An 11,123-nucleotide genomic window follows, 5' to 3' on the forward strand; every position below is an offset into this window, starting at 1 on the left:
CGGGTGTTGGACTCGCGCCGCTCTCTGCTTCCCGCTCCCGCTCCCACATCCCGGTCGGCCATGCCCTTTGCGCCCTTCACACCTACAGCCTCGGCGCGCGTGGCTGCAGCACGGCCCAGTCACCAGCCTGGCCGCAGTCTCGACTACCCCTCGGCTGAGGCTGGGCCCTCGTCTCGTCCCGCCGCCGCGCCGGGCGCCATCCAGGCCATCCCGCGCAGCGATGTGCACCGCATCACCAGCGGACAGGTCGTGCTGGACCTGCAGGGCGCGGTCAAGGAGCTGGTGGAGAACGCGCTGGATGCGGGCGCCTCGAACATCGGTGAGTCGACGCATTGTCGCCTGCGTCTGTGCTGTCCGGCAGACTGACGGCGCTGCGTCGGCAGAGGTGCGGTTCAGGGACTACGGCGCAGAGGCCATCGAGGTCGTCGACAACGGCAGCGGCATCGCGCCGGAGAACTATGCCGGAGTCGGTGAGCTGCGGCCGCGCGTGGCATGGCAGCCCAGATGCTGAGCTCAGCCCCTCGCAGCACTCAAGCACCACACGAGCAAGCTGTCGTCCTTCGACGACCTCGCTGGCGTGCGCACATTTGGCTTCCGCGGCGAGGCACTCTCCAGTCTCTGCGCTCTCGGCAAGGTGCAGATCATCACTGCCACGAAAGAGGACGCGCCGATGGGCACTGTGCTGGAACTGGGTCCAGACGGGCAGGTGTCAAGCAGCGACGGCAAGGCAGCGCGGCAGGTGAGCTAGCGCTAGGCAGTGCCAGGTCAGGCTTGCGCCAGAGCGCTGACGGCTCGGGCAGCGCGGCACGACTGTCGTCGTCGAGGGGCTCTTCCACTCGCTGCCAGTCCGCCGACGCGAATTCGAGAAGAATTTGAAGCGCGAGTATGGCAAGGCGCAGGCGCTGTTGCAGGCGTATGCCTTGATCAGCAAGGGCGTCAGGTGGAGCGCAAGCAACACGCCGAAAGGCGGGTGAGTGGCATGACCAGTGGGGTGTTCATACGCCTCTGACCTGACCTGGCTTGCAGACGCAAAGCAGCTTCGCTCTCGGTCGTCTCTGCCTCGGGTCCGAAGTATCTTGGCGCCAACGCCACGGCTCTGTTCGGGCCTCGCGTAGCGAACACGCTCGATCCGTTCGAGCTCACCCTCGAGCTGCCGCGGGCGCGGGCTCGCGTCGCACAGACTCAGCCTCGGCCGCCCAAGCGTCGCCGTCTAAACGCAGCATCGAGTGATGCAGGCACAGACAGCGACGATGAGCGCGACGCTGTGCCGGCCGACGATGCGGCGGAGGAGAGCGACAGCGAGCCAGGCGAGTCGTTCCGCGTCAGCGGACTGATCTCGCGGCCCGAACACGGCTGTGGCCGCTCCTCGACCGACAAGCTCTTTCTCTACCTCAACGGGCGGCCATGGGACAACACGCGCCTGACGCGGGCATTTGCTGAAGTCTACCGCACATTCACCGGCCAGCAGCCCATGGTCGTGGCGGACTTTCACATCGACGGCAATCGCTACGACGTGAACGTAAGCCCCGATAAGCGGACGATGCTGGTGCACGACGAGGCGGCCATCGTTGAACAGCTGAAGGTGGGTCGTGCGATAGCACCCGGCGGTCCGGACAAATCGGCTGACTGCCCTCCAGATCCAGCTCGAGGCTCTCTTCTCGCCGTCGCGCGGGACGTTTGCCATTGCGGGCGCCCTCGGGGCTCCCAGCAGAGCAGCAGCCCAGTCAAAGCTGGCATTCGCGGCCACGACCAAGTCGTACGCGGCCCTCGTGCGTCCGCAAGAAGACGCTTCGGCGGCAGCTGCGTCGGATGCTGAGATGGAGGAGGCCGGCGAGGCTCAAGCCGAAACGCCAGCGCCTGCAAGTCCGGCTCCACCATCTCCGACGCTCGGTGCGAGTCGAGCCAGAGCGGACTCTGCTGCGTCCAACGAGTCCGCAAGCGACCCGAGCAGCGACTTGCCCACTGCGTCTGCGCTCTGGCGATCGGTAGTCCGACCCGTGCGGCCCGAGGGCGGCAGCGTTGCCGCCCCACACTGTGCAGTCGCTGCGCTGGAGCAGCCCACCTCCGAGCAGGGAGACGACGAAGCACAAGCTCCTCCGTCGCCAGGCTCGAGCCAGCCGGACGTCGTGATGGCATCCGAGCCGCGACGCGCCAGCTCCCCGCCGAATGAGCCAGTGCTGGACACGACTAGGGCCTCGTGGTCGCCAGTCCGGCGGACAGTTCGAGCCGATGACGCTCCATCCCGACGAGATAACCTTGCTGCAGGCAGAGCAAAGTCACCGATTACGCAAGTGCGGCTGACGGCGCCGTCCGTCTCGTCTGCCGCGCTGCGCTCGCAGCTGGCGGACTCGCTGCGTGGCTTCGCCAGGCCCGGCACTCAAGTCGGAGCATTGCATGCCGAGGCCACCGAGGCGGAGCTCGAGTATCGCGAGAGCATGCCGCCCAGCAGCGAGGACGACGAAGAGCATGCCGAGGCGGCGGCGGCGCCAAATGCAGCGAGCGAGCAGCAGCAAGTGACAGAGGAGATTCTTGCTGTCGATGTAGACGAGGACGAGGATGCGGCGGAGCGTGGTCGACACCTGGCAGCGCTGGAGGAAGCTGCCGAACAGCCTGCTGTGCCGACAGCAGCACGCGCGTGGCGGGATGAGATGCCGAACGTCGATGCGGCATCGGCCGAAGACGAGACGCCGCTTCCGTTCGATCTCGACGTGCTGCGAGCGCGCGTACAGAGCAAGGCGAGGCGTCTGGCAAACGTCCGGGCCAGAGACGCAGCGAGCGAGCGCGATGCGGCCAAGCGCATCACGGGCGCCGGCATTGCAGCACAGGATGCCGGACAAGTCGAGAGGGAGCTGAGCCGCGTCATCAGCAAGCGCGACTTCACCAGCATGACGGTCGCCGGCCAGTTCAACCTCGGCTTCATCATTGCGCGCCGGCGGCCGGCCATGACAGACGCCGACACGACCGACGGAGACCTGGCCGGCCAGATGGACGACCTCTTCATCGTCGACCAGCACGCCGCGGACGAGAAGTACAACTTCGAGATGCTGCAGCGCGAGACTAAGATCCGCTCGCAGCAGCTCATCAGGTGAGGCTCTCCCGCACTGTGACCCCGCGCCTCGTGGCTGACGCTTGTTGCTGCGCCGTGCCCAGTCCACGCACGCTCGAACTGTCGCCTTCCGACGAGCTCGTTGCGGCAGAGCACGTCGAGACGCTGCGCGCAAACGGCTTTGACATCGTCGTCGACGACGAGTCACCGCCCGGCTCGCGTGTCAAGCTGCTCTCGCAGCCCGTCAGCGCCAAGATCGTCTTTGGCGTGCGAGGTGCGTGTCCTCGACTCCGCAGGGGGGCTCCCGACGCTGCTTGAGCTGATCTCTGTCTCTCTCGCGTCAGACCTCGAGGAGCTACTGCATCTGCTGCGCGACGTGGCCCCCGCCGTGGCGGGCGAGATCCGCTGCTCCAAGGTGCGCGCCATGCACGCCTCGCGCGCCTGTCGGCGCTCCGTCATGGTCGGCACGGCGCTGTCGGCGCGGCAGATGAGCAAGATTCTGCTGCACTTTAGCACGCTCGACCAGCCTTGGGTGCGTCGTCGCCCCTGACGAGAACGCGCGCCCTGCTCTGCGACCACTGCTGACCTTCTGCTTGCGTCCCGCAGAACTGCCCGCATGGCCGGTGAGAGGTCCAGAGGCTTGGCCTGGCAAGTGCACACGCTAACGCTCTCTCTCTGCAGTCCGACGCTCCGGCACCTCGCCGATCTGCGCACCGTCAAGACTGCAGCGCGCGACAGCACCGGCGCGCAGCGCTTTGCGCAGCGGCCCGTCGACTGGAGCGTGCTTGGCAGCCTCAGCTAGCGCCTCGTTGAGCAAGCATACCCATTGCATCTATGCTGTGTAGCTGGCGGGGCGAGAGAGGTGGTCAGCAGTGCGTCGAGCGTTGCTGCGGCGCTGCAACTCACTCGTAGAAGCCCTGTGGGAGTTGCGAGCGAAAGAAGCTCGAGGTGAGCAGGATTGACAGCACAAGACATACGGCGACGCACCTTGCCGCTCTTCTTGCCGTACCAGCCGGCATCGACCATGCGGCCCAGCAGCACGGCAGGCCGGTACTTGGAGTCGGCCGTCTCGCGGTAGAGCGTCTCCATGATGGCGAGGCAGGTGTCCTGTTTGGCGCGGACGGGTGCGCCTCGGAGTGAGCAGAGGCAGCAGAGCGGGCTGCATCGCTGGCTTTGGGCCGCGCAGGCCGGCTCGAGCCGTAACGCACCAGGCCGATGAAGTCTGCCAGCACCAGCGGGCCCATGGGGTGGTTCATGCCGAGCCTGCACGCGGTTTGTGAGGACGCGTCACGGCACGCCTGCGCTGCGCTGCGCCAACTCACTTGAGTGTCGTGTCGATGTCCTCCTTGGACGCGATGCCCTGCTCCAGGCACATGACGGCCTCGTTGATGAATGGCATGAGCAGGCGGTTGCTGACGAAGCCGGGCACGTCTTGCGAGGTGGTGACGGTCTTGCCGCATGCCTCGGCAAAGGCACGAGCTCGCGCCGTCACGCTCTCCGACGTCTGCAGCGCGGGGATGAGCTCGACGAGCGACATGACGGGGACGGGGTTGAAGAAATGCAGGCCGAGTGCCTTTGCGAAGCATCTGCGTCAGTAGAGGCATGCCAGGATGCTGCAGAGGCACGGCCGCACTGGCGGCGAAGGCGCAGTGCCGACTCACGCGCTTCGGGCCCTCCCATGCCTCCCGACTGCCCTTCTCGGCACGCTCCGACACGGCCGCAGCGGCAATCTTGGAGACGGAGATGCTGCTGGTGTTGGTGGCGAGGATGGTGTCGAGCGGGAGCTGCGTCGCCAGCGAGCCGAAGATCTTGAGCTTGATGGGCAGCGACTCTGTGGCCGCCTGTGCAGGCACGTTGCGCAGTCAGTTGCGCTGCCGGTCCACTGCAGCGAAGGATACACATCGAGAGACAACGCACCTCAATGACCATGTCGATGCTGCCCGCGCCCTCCTGCTGGCACGCCGCCAGCTCCTCGATGCTGCCCACGGCCGTGAGGCGCGCGCGGGCGGCGTCGGCCTGCTCCTGCGAGATCTTGCCCTTCTTGACGTCCTTTGCGAGGAGGCCCTCAAAGAAGCTCACGCCCTTGGTCACCTGTGCCGGCGACGCATCGCACATGATGACACGCGGGATCTGCGCCTTGAGCGCCGAGACGTAGCCGATGCCCATGCCCATCTGGCCCATCTGTGGAGGCGGAGCGTGAGCGCAGGCGCAGGCGCAGAGAGTGCACGGCTGCACGCACGCCGACGACGCCGACGGTCTTGATGCCGTGCTTGAGAGACATTGCTTGCTGTGCCAGATCGCGGAAGGGTGGATGGGGTGCGGAGAGAAGGAGCGATCGGGCCGCCAAGACCGGCGCGTGCTCGAGCCGGAGCAGAGCGGCGCACGGCCTCAGCGAGCACCGCTCCGGCTCGGCAGCGCAGCCGCGGCCGGCGCTCCGGCGAGTGCGGGGGGAGGCGACGCACGTGGCCGCAGCGCCGCTCAGCCTCGCTCTCTCAGCCCGCAGGGCACGGCTCAGCACTGGCGCTGACACCTGGCAGGATGCATGATGAGACGCCGAGAAGAAGTCACACCTCTGGGCGCAGTGCTGCAGCTCACGGGTGCTGCCTCATCGCGGGCGCTTGGTCGTCAAGAGCTCGCGCGCGCGTAGATGGCTGGCGGCTCTCCGCTTGCCGCTGCGCCCGGCAGTCCTCGAGAACAGCGATCGATCTTTTGCTCTCTTCGCTGCGCCCCTCTGCAAACACCCGCAGGAGTCAGAGCGACGGTGCGGCCGCCAGGCACAAAGTGTACGGCCTTCTAGCCCTCCGTCTTGCTCCTGTCTCGCATCGACCGGCGGCGCGCGCTCACACAGCCTTCACGGTGCCCGGCACGCCATGCAGGGAGAGGCCGCTCGGCACGCCTGCTGTGCACCGCCGCCGGCAGTGCAGCAAGGCGCCGCACTCTACGAGCACTCTGCGGCGTGCTGATGCTGCTGCCAGCCGGCGGCTGGAAGATCGGCTGGCAGCCGCCCAGGCCATCGAAGGCACCCCGCATCTTTGGGCACTGTCCTGCGCCATCGGATCAGGGGACGCCCCGCGTTCGCGGCTCTGGAACAGAGAGCCTCGCCCGAGTGCTGCGATGAGGCGCGAGCGGCCGGCGTTCAGTCCTTCGCTCCTTGGGCCAAAGGATTGCAGCGTCATGATGGTTTGGCACTGCTTGCTGCCTCGTGCGCCGGGCTAGCCAGCCAGAGGAGACGGCTGTCAGCCGTATAAGACGGCGACTCGCTCTCCCTCGTCGCTGAGCGTCGAGCACCTTCGTACCTCCGATCCAGCCTGCGCCCGTGCTCCCTCCAAAGCCCACCCTTCGTCGTCGTCGTCGTCGTCGTCGTGACGCAGCCATTCTTTCGCATACCAGCCCACCACCGCCGCCTCTCGCATCACCACGATGCTCCGTCTCCTCTTGCTCCTCGCCATGGCGTCTCTCCTCTGTCTCGTCGCTGCCGGCGGCGCGGATGCACAAGCCGTCCTCGGCCGTCGAGCCCAGCCGTTCGGCGTCGCTGCCCATGCCGTGCCTGCTCGCGGCGAGGCGCACCGGCGAGCGCGCCTGCCCGATCGGCCCGTGCCTCTCGTGCGCGCCGACGTGGACTCAGTGGCCAACGCCGCTCGCCGCGACAGCGCCGATGCGAGCCGTGAAGCGCGCATCGCAGCGGCGAAAGAGGCGGCGCAGAATGCTCCGGAGAACTACGACCCCGACGACGGATGGCCGCATCCGCTTCCGTGAGGGCGAGCTGGTGCGCCTCTGCTGCCAGCGCCGCCCGCGCTCAAGACGGCGTCGCACGCAGCGCCGCTGGTCCGGCTCTCAAGGCGGCGTCTTGCATCTCACATCTCCACACTGCCATCAACTAGACCCATCGCCTCACCTGTAGCACCACGGCTCCTCGCCTCTTCTCCCACGCCGACACGACGGCCTCCAAGAGGGCGGCCTCGGCATCGCGCAAGGCTGGGGCCACACCACCGTCTTCTCATCTGCCGGCTCGCATCGCCATCGGCCACGGCCCACTCCACTAGCCACACCTAATTCCACGCTCTTTCGCGCCCTGCGCTGCTGCAGGAGACAGGTTGTGAGGCTGGGCTGGCAAGAGGAGTGTGAAGGGATCAGCGGGAAATAAGATTGCGGAGGGAAAGCGCGTGAAAGGGAGGGGAAAGGGGGGGGGGGGGGGGCATCGCACTATGTGTGGAGAGGGAAAGAGGGGCGGCGAGAGAGAGGAGCCTCGACATGCGCGCCGGGAGGGTGAGGTGGGTGTAGGTGTGATGGATGACGATGGAGAGATGGTGAAGAGAGAGAGAGGAAGAGAGGCAGTGCGCAGGGCGCAGGGCCACGGTGGCAGGGAGCGGCGGCCGTGAGCGACCTGGAACGAGAGATGATGCACGCGGAGGAGAGCCAGCAGCCGTGCCTGCCAGCAGGCAGCCGCTTGAAGGCTCGATGCCGTCGTGCGCTTCACTTCTTGTTCTGCTCGCGCGCCGCCTTGATGAGCGGCGAGAGGGTGCGCAGCGAGTCGCAGTACTTGAGGAAGGAGTGCTGCAAAGATTCGGCGTTCAGCACATGCCGCCACGACGCGAGGCACACAGCCCACTGCGGCCGCAACTCACGCCAAGGATGCTGGTGGCATCGGGCCGCCGCTCGGCATCGACGTCGAGACACGTCTTGAGAAAGTCGCGAAACGTGGCCGAGAGATTCTCGGGGTTGTTGATCTTGGGCGTGCCGTTCGTGGCAATGAGGTAGAGGGCACGCAGCGGGTTCTCGTTGAGATACGGCGGCTCGCCCTCGACCATTTCTGCGAGGCAGCGGCGAGGCATCAGGGACGGCGCCCAAGAGGCAAACGCGACCTCATGCCGTGCTCGCCCCCGGTCCACTGCGCTGCAACGGGAAGGACTCACCAATGCACATGATGCCCAGCGACCAGATGTCGACCTTGGGCCCGTACTCCTTGCGCGTCACCACCTCGGGCGCCATCCAGTAGGGCGTGCCGACCATCGTCGTGCGCTTGGCCTGCGACTCGCCGATCTGCGCACAGAAGCCAAAGTCGGCTGTGAGGAGAGGAGACGAGACACGCGTCAGCAAGATGCGTGGCAGAGCGTGCGCAATGCGCAGCGGGCACAGAGCATGCGAAGGGACGCCTGGTGGGCGCAGGGACGCCTTGGCGTGCGCAGGGCGCAGCCCCGCACATTCATCGCAGCACGGCACTCACTCAGCTTGATGTCGCCGTTCATGCTCAGCAGGATGTTGTCACTCTTGATGTCGCGGTGAATGACGCCATTGGCATGGAGATGCTTGAGGCCCTCGAGCACCTCGCGGCTCACCGCCGCAATCTGGCCCTCGGTCATGATGTTGCACGTCACCACGTCGGTGAGGCTGCCGCCCTCCATGTACTCCATCACGACCCACAGGTCGCCCTTGAAGAGGAACGAGTCGATGTAGTTGACAATGTTGCGGTGGCGCGACTCCTTCATGACGAGAATCTCGTTGATGATGAGGTCCTTCTTGGGCTGCTGCTCGAGGTTCATCTGCTTGATCGCCACGGAGTGGTTCGAGCCGACCTGGTACGCCGTGTACACGCCGCCAGACGCGCTGTGAGCGGGGGACGGGTGTCAGCAGCTGTGTGCACACGTCGAGGCCGCAGCTCCAGCAGCGGCAGCGGCGGCGGCACGCGCCACACTCACCCCTGCCCGATCTTGACGAGGCTGCGGTACAGCTTCGTCGGGTCGGCATCGGTGCAGATGGCCTGCAGGCGCGCAATGACGTCCGCGTCGTTCATGCCCGCCTTCTTCGTCTCTCGCCGGCGCGGCGTGGCGCCGGGGCCCTTCTGCGACTTGGCCACGGCGCCTGCCGCTACCGCACCCGCGGCGGGCGAGGGCGCCTTCGGCGGCGCGGCGGGCAGGTCGGGCGCGCGCTGCGCCGGCGAGGAACGACTGCTCGTGGGCGCAGAACTGGCGCCGGCCGCAGGCTTGGGCAGCGGCACGGGCTTGGAGGGCGCCGACGCAGGTGCGGGCGCCGGTCGTGCGGGCTTGAGATCGCCGCCGGCACCCGCCGCAGGCTGCGGTGCGCCGCCGGCGCGCAGCTCGGCGGACGTGGGTCGTCGCAGAGACTTCTTGGCCTGCAGGCCCACGGCGGGGCCTGGTGGCGGCGGCGCCGCGCGCGGCTTCTCATACACCGTCTTGCTCGGCGGCGGCGGCGGCACGCCTGCGCCTGCATCCGACGGCCGTCTCTCCTGTGCTCCGCCCGCGCCGAGCAGGGGCGAGGCGGGGCCCTTGGCCATGCCGAACTTCTTCCACACTGCATCCTCGTCGGCGGCGTTCTGCGTGGCGTCTTGATAGAAGGCCACGATGTCCATCACGGCCTGCGGATTCGCCTCCTGGTCCTGCTTTGAGATGCCCGAGTCCTGCAGCAGCTGCTGCCACTCCTTCGGCAGACCCTGCAAGTCACGCGCGCGGTCAGCACACGCATTCCACGCGCTGGAGCGTGCAGAAAGCGACACGCACCGTGAACTCTCCCGTGTCCGAGTTGAAGCCCACGTGCGTCAAGTGCACGGGGTCGTAGGGCGTGGAGATCTCGATCTTCTTCTGCTGCGAGAAGACATCTGTAGAGGCGCGGGCACGATGCTCAGCGCTCAGGCTGCGCGCACGCGCATCGACTCAAGCCTCGTGGCCCGCGCCGGGGGCTCGACTCACCACTCATCGAGTTCAGGAAGCCGCCAAACGCCGACTTGAACGTGTTGCGTCCGCCGGGTCCGCCCGCGCCGCCATCGCGCGAGCGGGAGCCCTGGACAAAGTGGCTCTGCGAGCCGCCGCTGCCGTAGGCGTCGCCCTCGAGATTCGGCGAGCCGGCGCCTGCCGCGTCAAAGTTGGGCGACGAGCTGCCGAGCGGCGAGCTGGCAGTGAGGTGCGGCGACGGAGCGGGACCCGAGACACTGGCGTGCGCGCGCGCACCGGACGGCGGTGCAAAGCCGCTCGACGAGCCGGCCGGCGCGGCAAAGCTGTACATGTTGCCGTCGTTTGTGTTTGAGCGCACGGGCCGCGGAGGACCGCCCGCGCTGCCAGAGGAGCTCGAGTAGCTCGAGGGCAGCCCGGTGTTGGTGCTCGGCAGACCGGGACGTGTGGGTGCCGCACCTGCACTCGTGAGGCCCGACGGCCCGCCGGGGCGATAGGAGCCAGCGATGTACGAAGAGCGCTGCGGCTTGGGCGCGTACGGCGACGACGAGGAGCTCGACGTGCCGGGCCGCACGAACGCCGAGGCACTGGCGCCGGCCGACGAGGCAGCCGCGGCGCCGCCGTAGCGCGAGCCCGGCGAGCTGCCGGGCGGCGGCGGAGCGCTGCGCTGCGGGATCAGGTCCAGCTCGCCGGAGCCGCCGGCACGGTCGTAGTTGCCCAGGCCGCCCGCGACGGAGCCGGCGGCCGAGTTGTCGTCGAGCGTGGCAAAGGCATTGGCCATGAAGTCACGGCTGCTCTCGGTCGCAGCGCCGGCGCTGCTGCCGCTGCCGACGCCCTCGCTCGGCGAGAGGATCTGCGGCGCACCGGCAAAGTCGTGCGGATGCCGGATGATCGACCGCCGCGGTGATTGGTGCGTCATGCTGGCCGAGAAGAGGAGGGACAGGCCAGGCCAGGGGACGCAGAGAAGAGGAGTCGAGCGCCGTCGCTGGACAGGCGCGGCGGCGAGATGCAGCAGGCGCACGCAGAGGCCGGGCTCACAACACGCGCAGCAGACGCGCGGCCGAGTGCGACGGAGCGTGCGACGGCGAGCGAGAGAGAGAGGCGCGCAGGAGCGTCTGGCTGCCGCAGCTCTCTGGGCTGCGCTCGACGGGAGGTGCGAGAGTGCGACGCGTGCGCAAGAGGGGCGCCGAGGGCCCGGAGCGGCGCCTCGAGCGCAGCGGGGGGCGGGGTTTGAAGAGGGAGGCGAGCGCGCGCGTGGGCGGCAGCAGCAGCAGCAGCAGCAGCGGCAGCTCGCGGACGAGGGCGGCGAGGGCGGCGCGCTGCGGAGAGATGCGAGGTGGTGGACGAGGTGGAGCGGGTGAGAGGGTGAGGTGAGAGAGAGGGGTGAGGCACGT

The 11,123-nt window shown here is 67.8% G+C and overlaps 4 protein-coding genes across 4 annotated transcripts; 2 read left to right on the forward strand and 2 right to left on the reverse strand.

Moving 5' to 3' along the window:
* Nucleotides 1-40: 40 nt before the first annotated feature.
* FA09DRAFT_360877 (DNA mismatch repair protein MutL) lies at nucleotides 41-3,848 on the forward strand (the record flags this gene model as incomplete). Its single annotated transcript, XM_025745287.1, has 10 exons — nucleotides 41-319; nucleotides 384-470; nucleotides 528-739; nucleotides 801-970; nucleotides 1,027-1,582; nucleotides 1,638-3,085; nucleotides 3,151-3,320; nucleotides 3,391-3,578; nucleotides 3,653-3,669; nucleotides 3,728-3,848. The coding sequence occupies exons 1-10, from the start codon at nucleotides 61-63 to the stop codon at nucleotides 3,846-3,848; spliced, it is 3,228 nt and encodes a 1,075-aa protein (XP_025597824.1). The 5' UTR covers nucleotides 41-60.
* On the reverse strand, nucleotides 3,772-5,455 carry FA09DRAFT_38675 (hypothetical protein). Its single transcript, XM_025745627.1, has 8 exons — nucleotides 5,286-5,455; nucleotides 4,964-5,227; nucleotides 4,708-4,887; nucleotides 4,369-4,619; nucleotides 4,255-4,309; nucleotides 4,034-4,153; nucleotides 3,953-3,963; nucleotides 3,772-3,891 (listed from the first exon to the last, which is right to left on the reverse strand). The coding sequence occupies exons 1-8, from the start codon at nucleotides 5,325-5,327 to the stop codon at nucleotides 3,879-3,881; spliced, it is 936 nt and encodes a 311-aa protein (XP_025597825.1). The 5' UTR covers nucleotides 5,328-5,455; the 3' UTR covers nucleotides 3,772-3,878.
* Nucleotides 5,456-6,466: 1,011 nt separating this feature from the next.
* On the forward strand, nucleotides 6,467-6,802 carry FA09DRAFT_325631 (hypothetical protein; the record flags this gene model as incomplete). The annotated part of the gene is made up of 1 exon (XM_025741176.1): nucleotides 6,467-6,802. One exon carries the CDS (start codon nucleotides 6,467-6,469, stop codon nucleotides 6,800-6,802), a length of 336 nt encoding a protein of 111 aa, XP_025597826.1.
* A 717-nt stretch (nucleotides 6,803-7,519) lies between these two features.
* FA09DRAFT_298012 (Pkinase-domain-containing protein) lies at nucleotides 7,520-10,510 on the reverse strand (the record flags this gene model as incomplete). Its single annotated transcript, XM_025740230.1, has 7 exons — nucleotides 7,520-7,600; nucleotides 7,672-7,856; nucleotides 7,960-8,109; nucleotides 8,271-8,650; nucleotides 8,743-9,494; nucleotides 9,562-9,659; nucleotides 9,751-10,510. 7 exons carry the CDS (start codon nucleotides 10,508-10,510, stop codon nucleotides 7,520-7,522), a joined length of 2,406 nt encoding a protein of 801 aa, XP_025597827.1.
* Nucleotides 10,511-11,123: the final 613 nt, after the last annotated feature.

Source organism: Tilletiopsis washingtonensis (assembly GCF_003144115.1).
Source record: "Tilletiopsis washingtonensis strain MCA 4186 unplaced genomic scaffold FA09scaffold_12, whole genome shotgun sequence".
Taxonomy (NCBI): domain Eukaryota; kingdom Fungi; phylum Basidiomycota; class Exobasidiomycetes; order Entylomatales; genus Tilletiopsis; species Tilletiopsis washingtonensis.

Coding starts and splice junctions, on each gene's coding strand:
- FA09DRAFT_38675 (XM_025745627.1), bottom strand. CDS start 5,327: ATGTCTCTCAAGCACGGCATCAAGACCGTCGGCGTCGTCGGC. Junction 4,888..4,963: donor GCATCGACATGGTCATTGAG/GTGCGTTGTCTC, acceptor GTGCCTGCACAG/GCGGCCACAGAGTCGCTGCC. Junction 4,154..4,254: donor TGGCAGACTTCATCGGCCTG/GTGCGTTACGGC, acceptor CGCGCCAAACAG/GACACCTGCCTCGCCATCAT.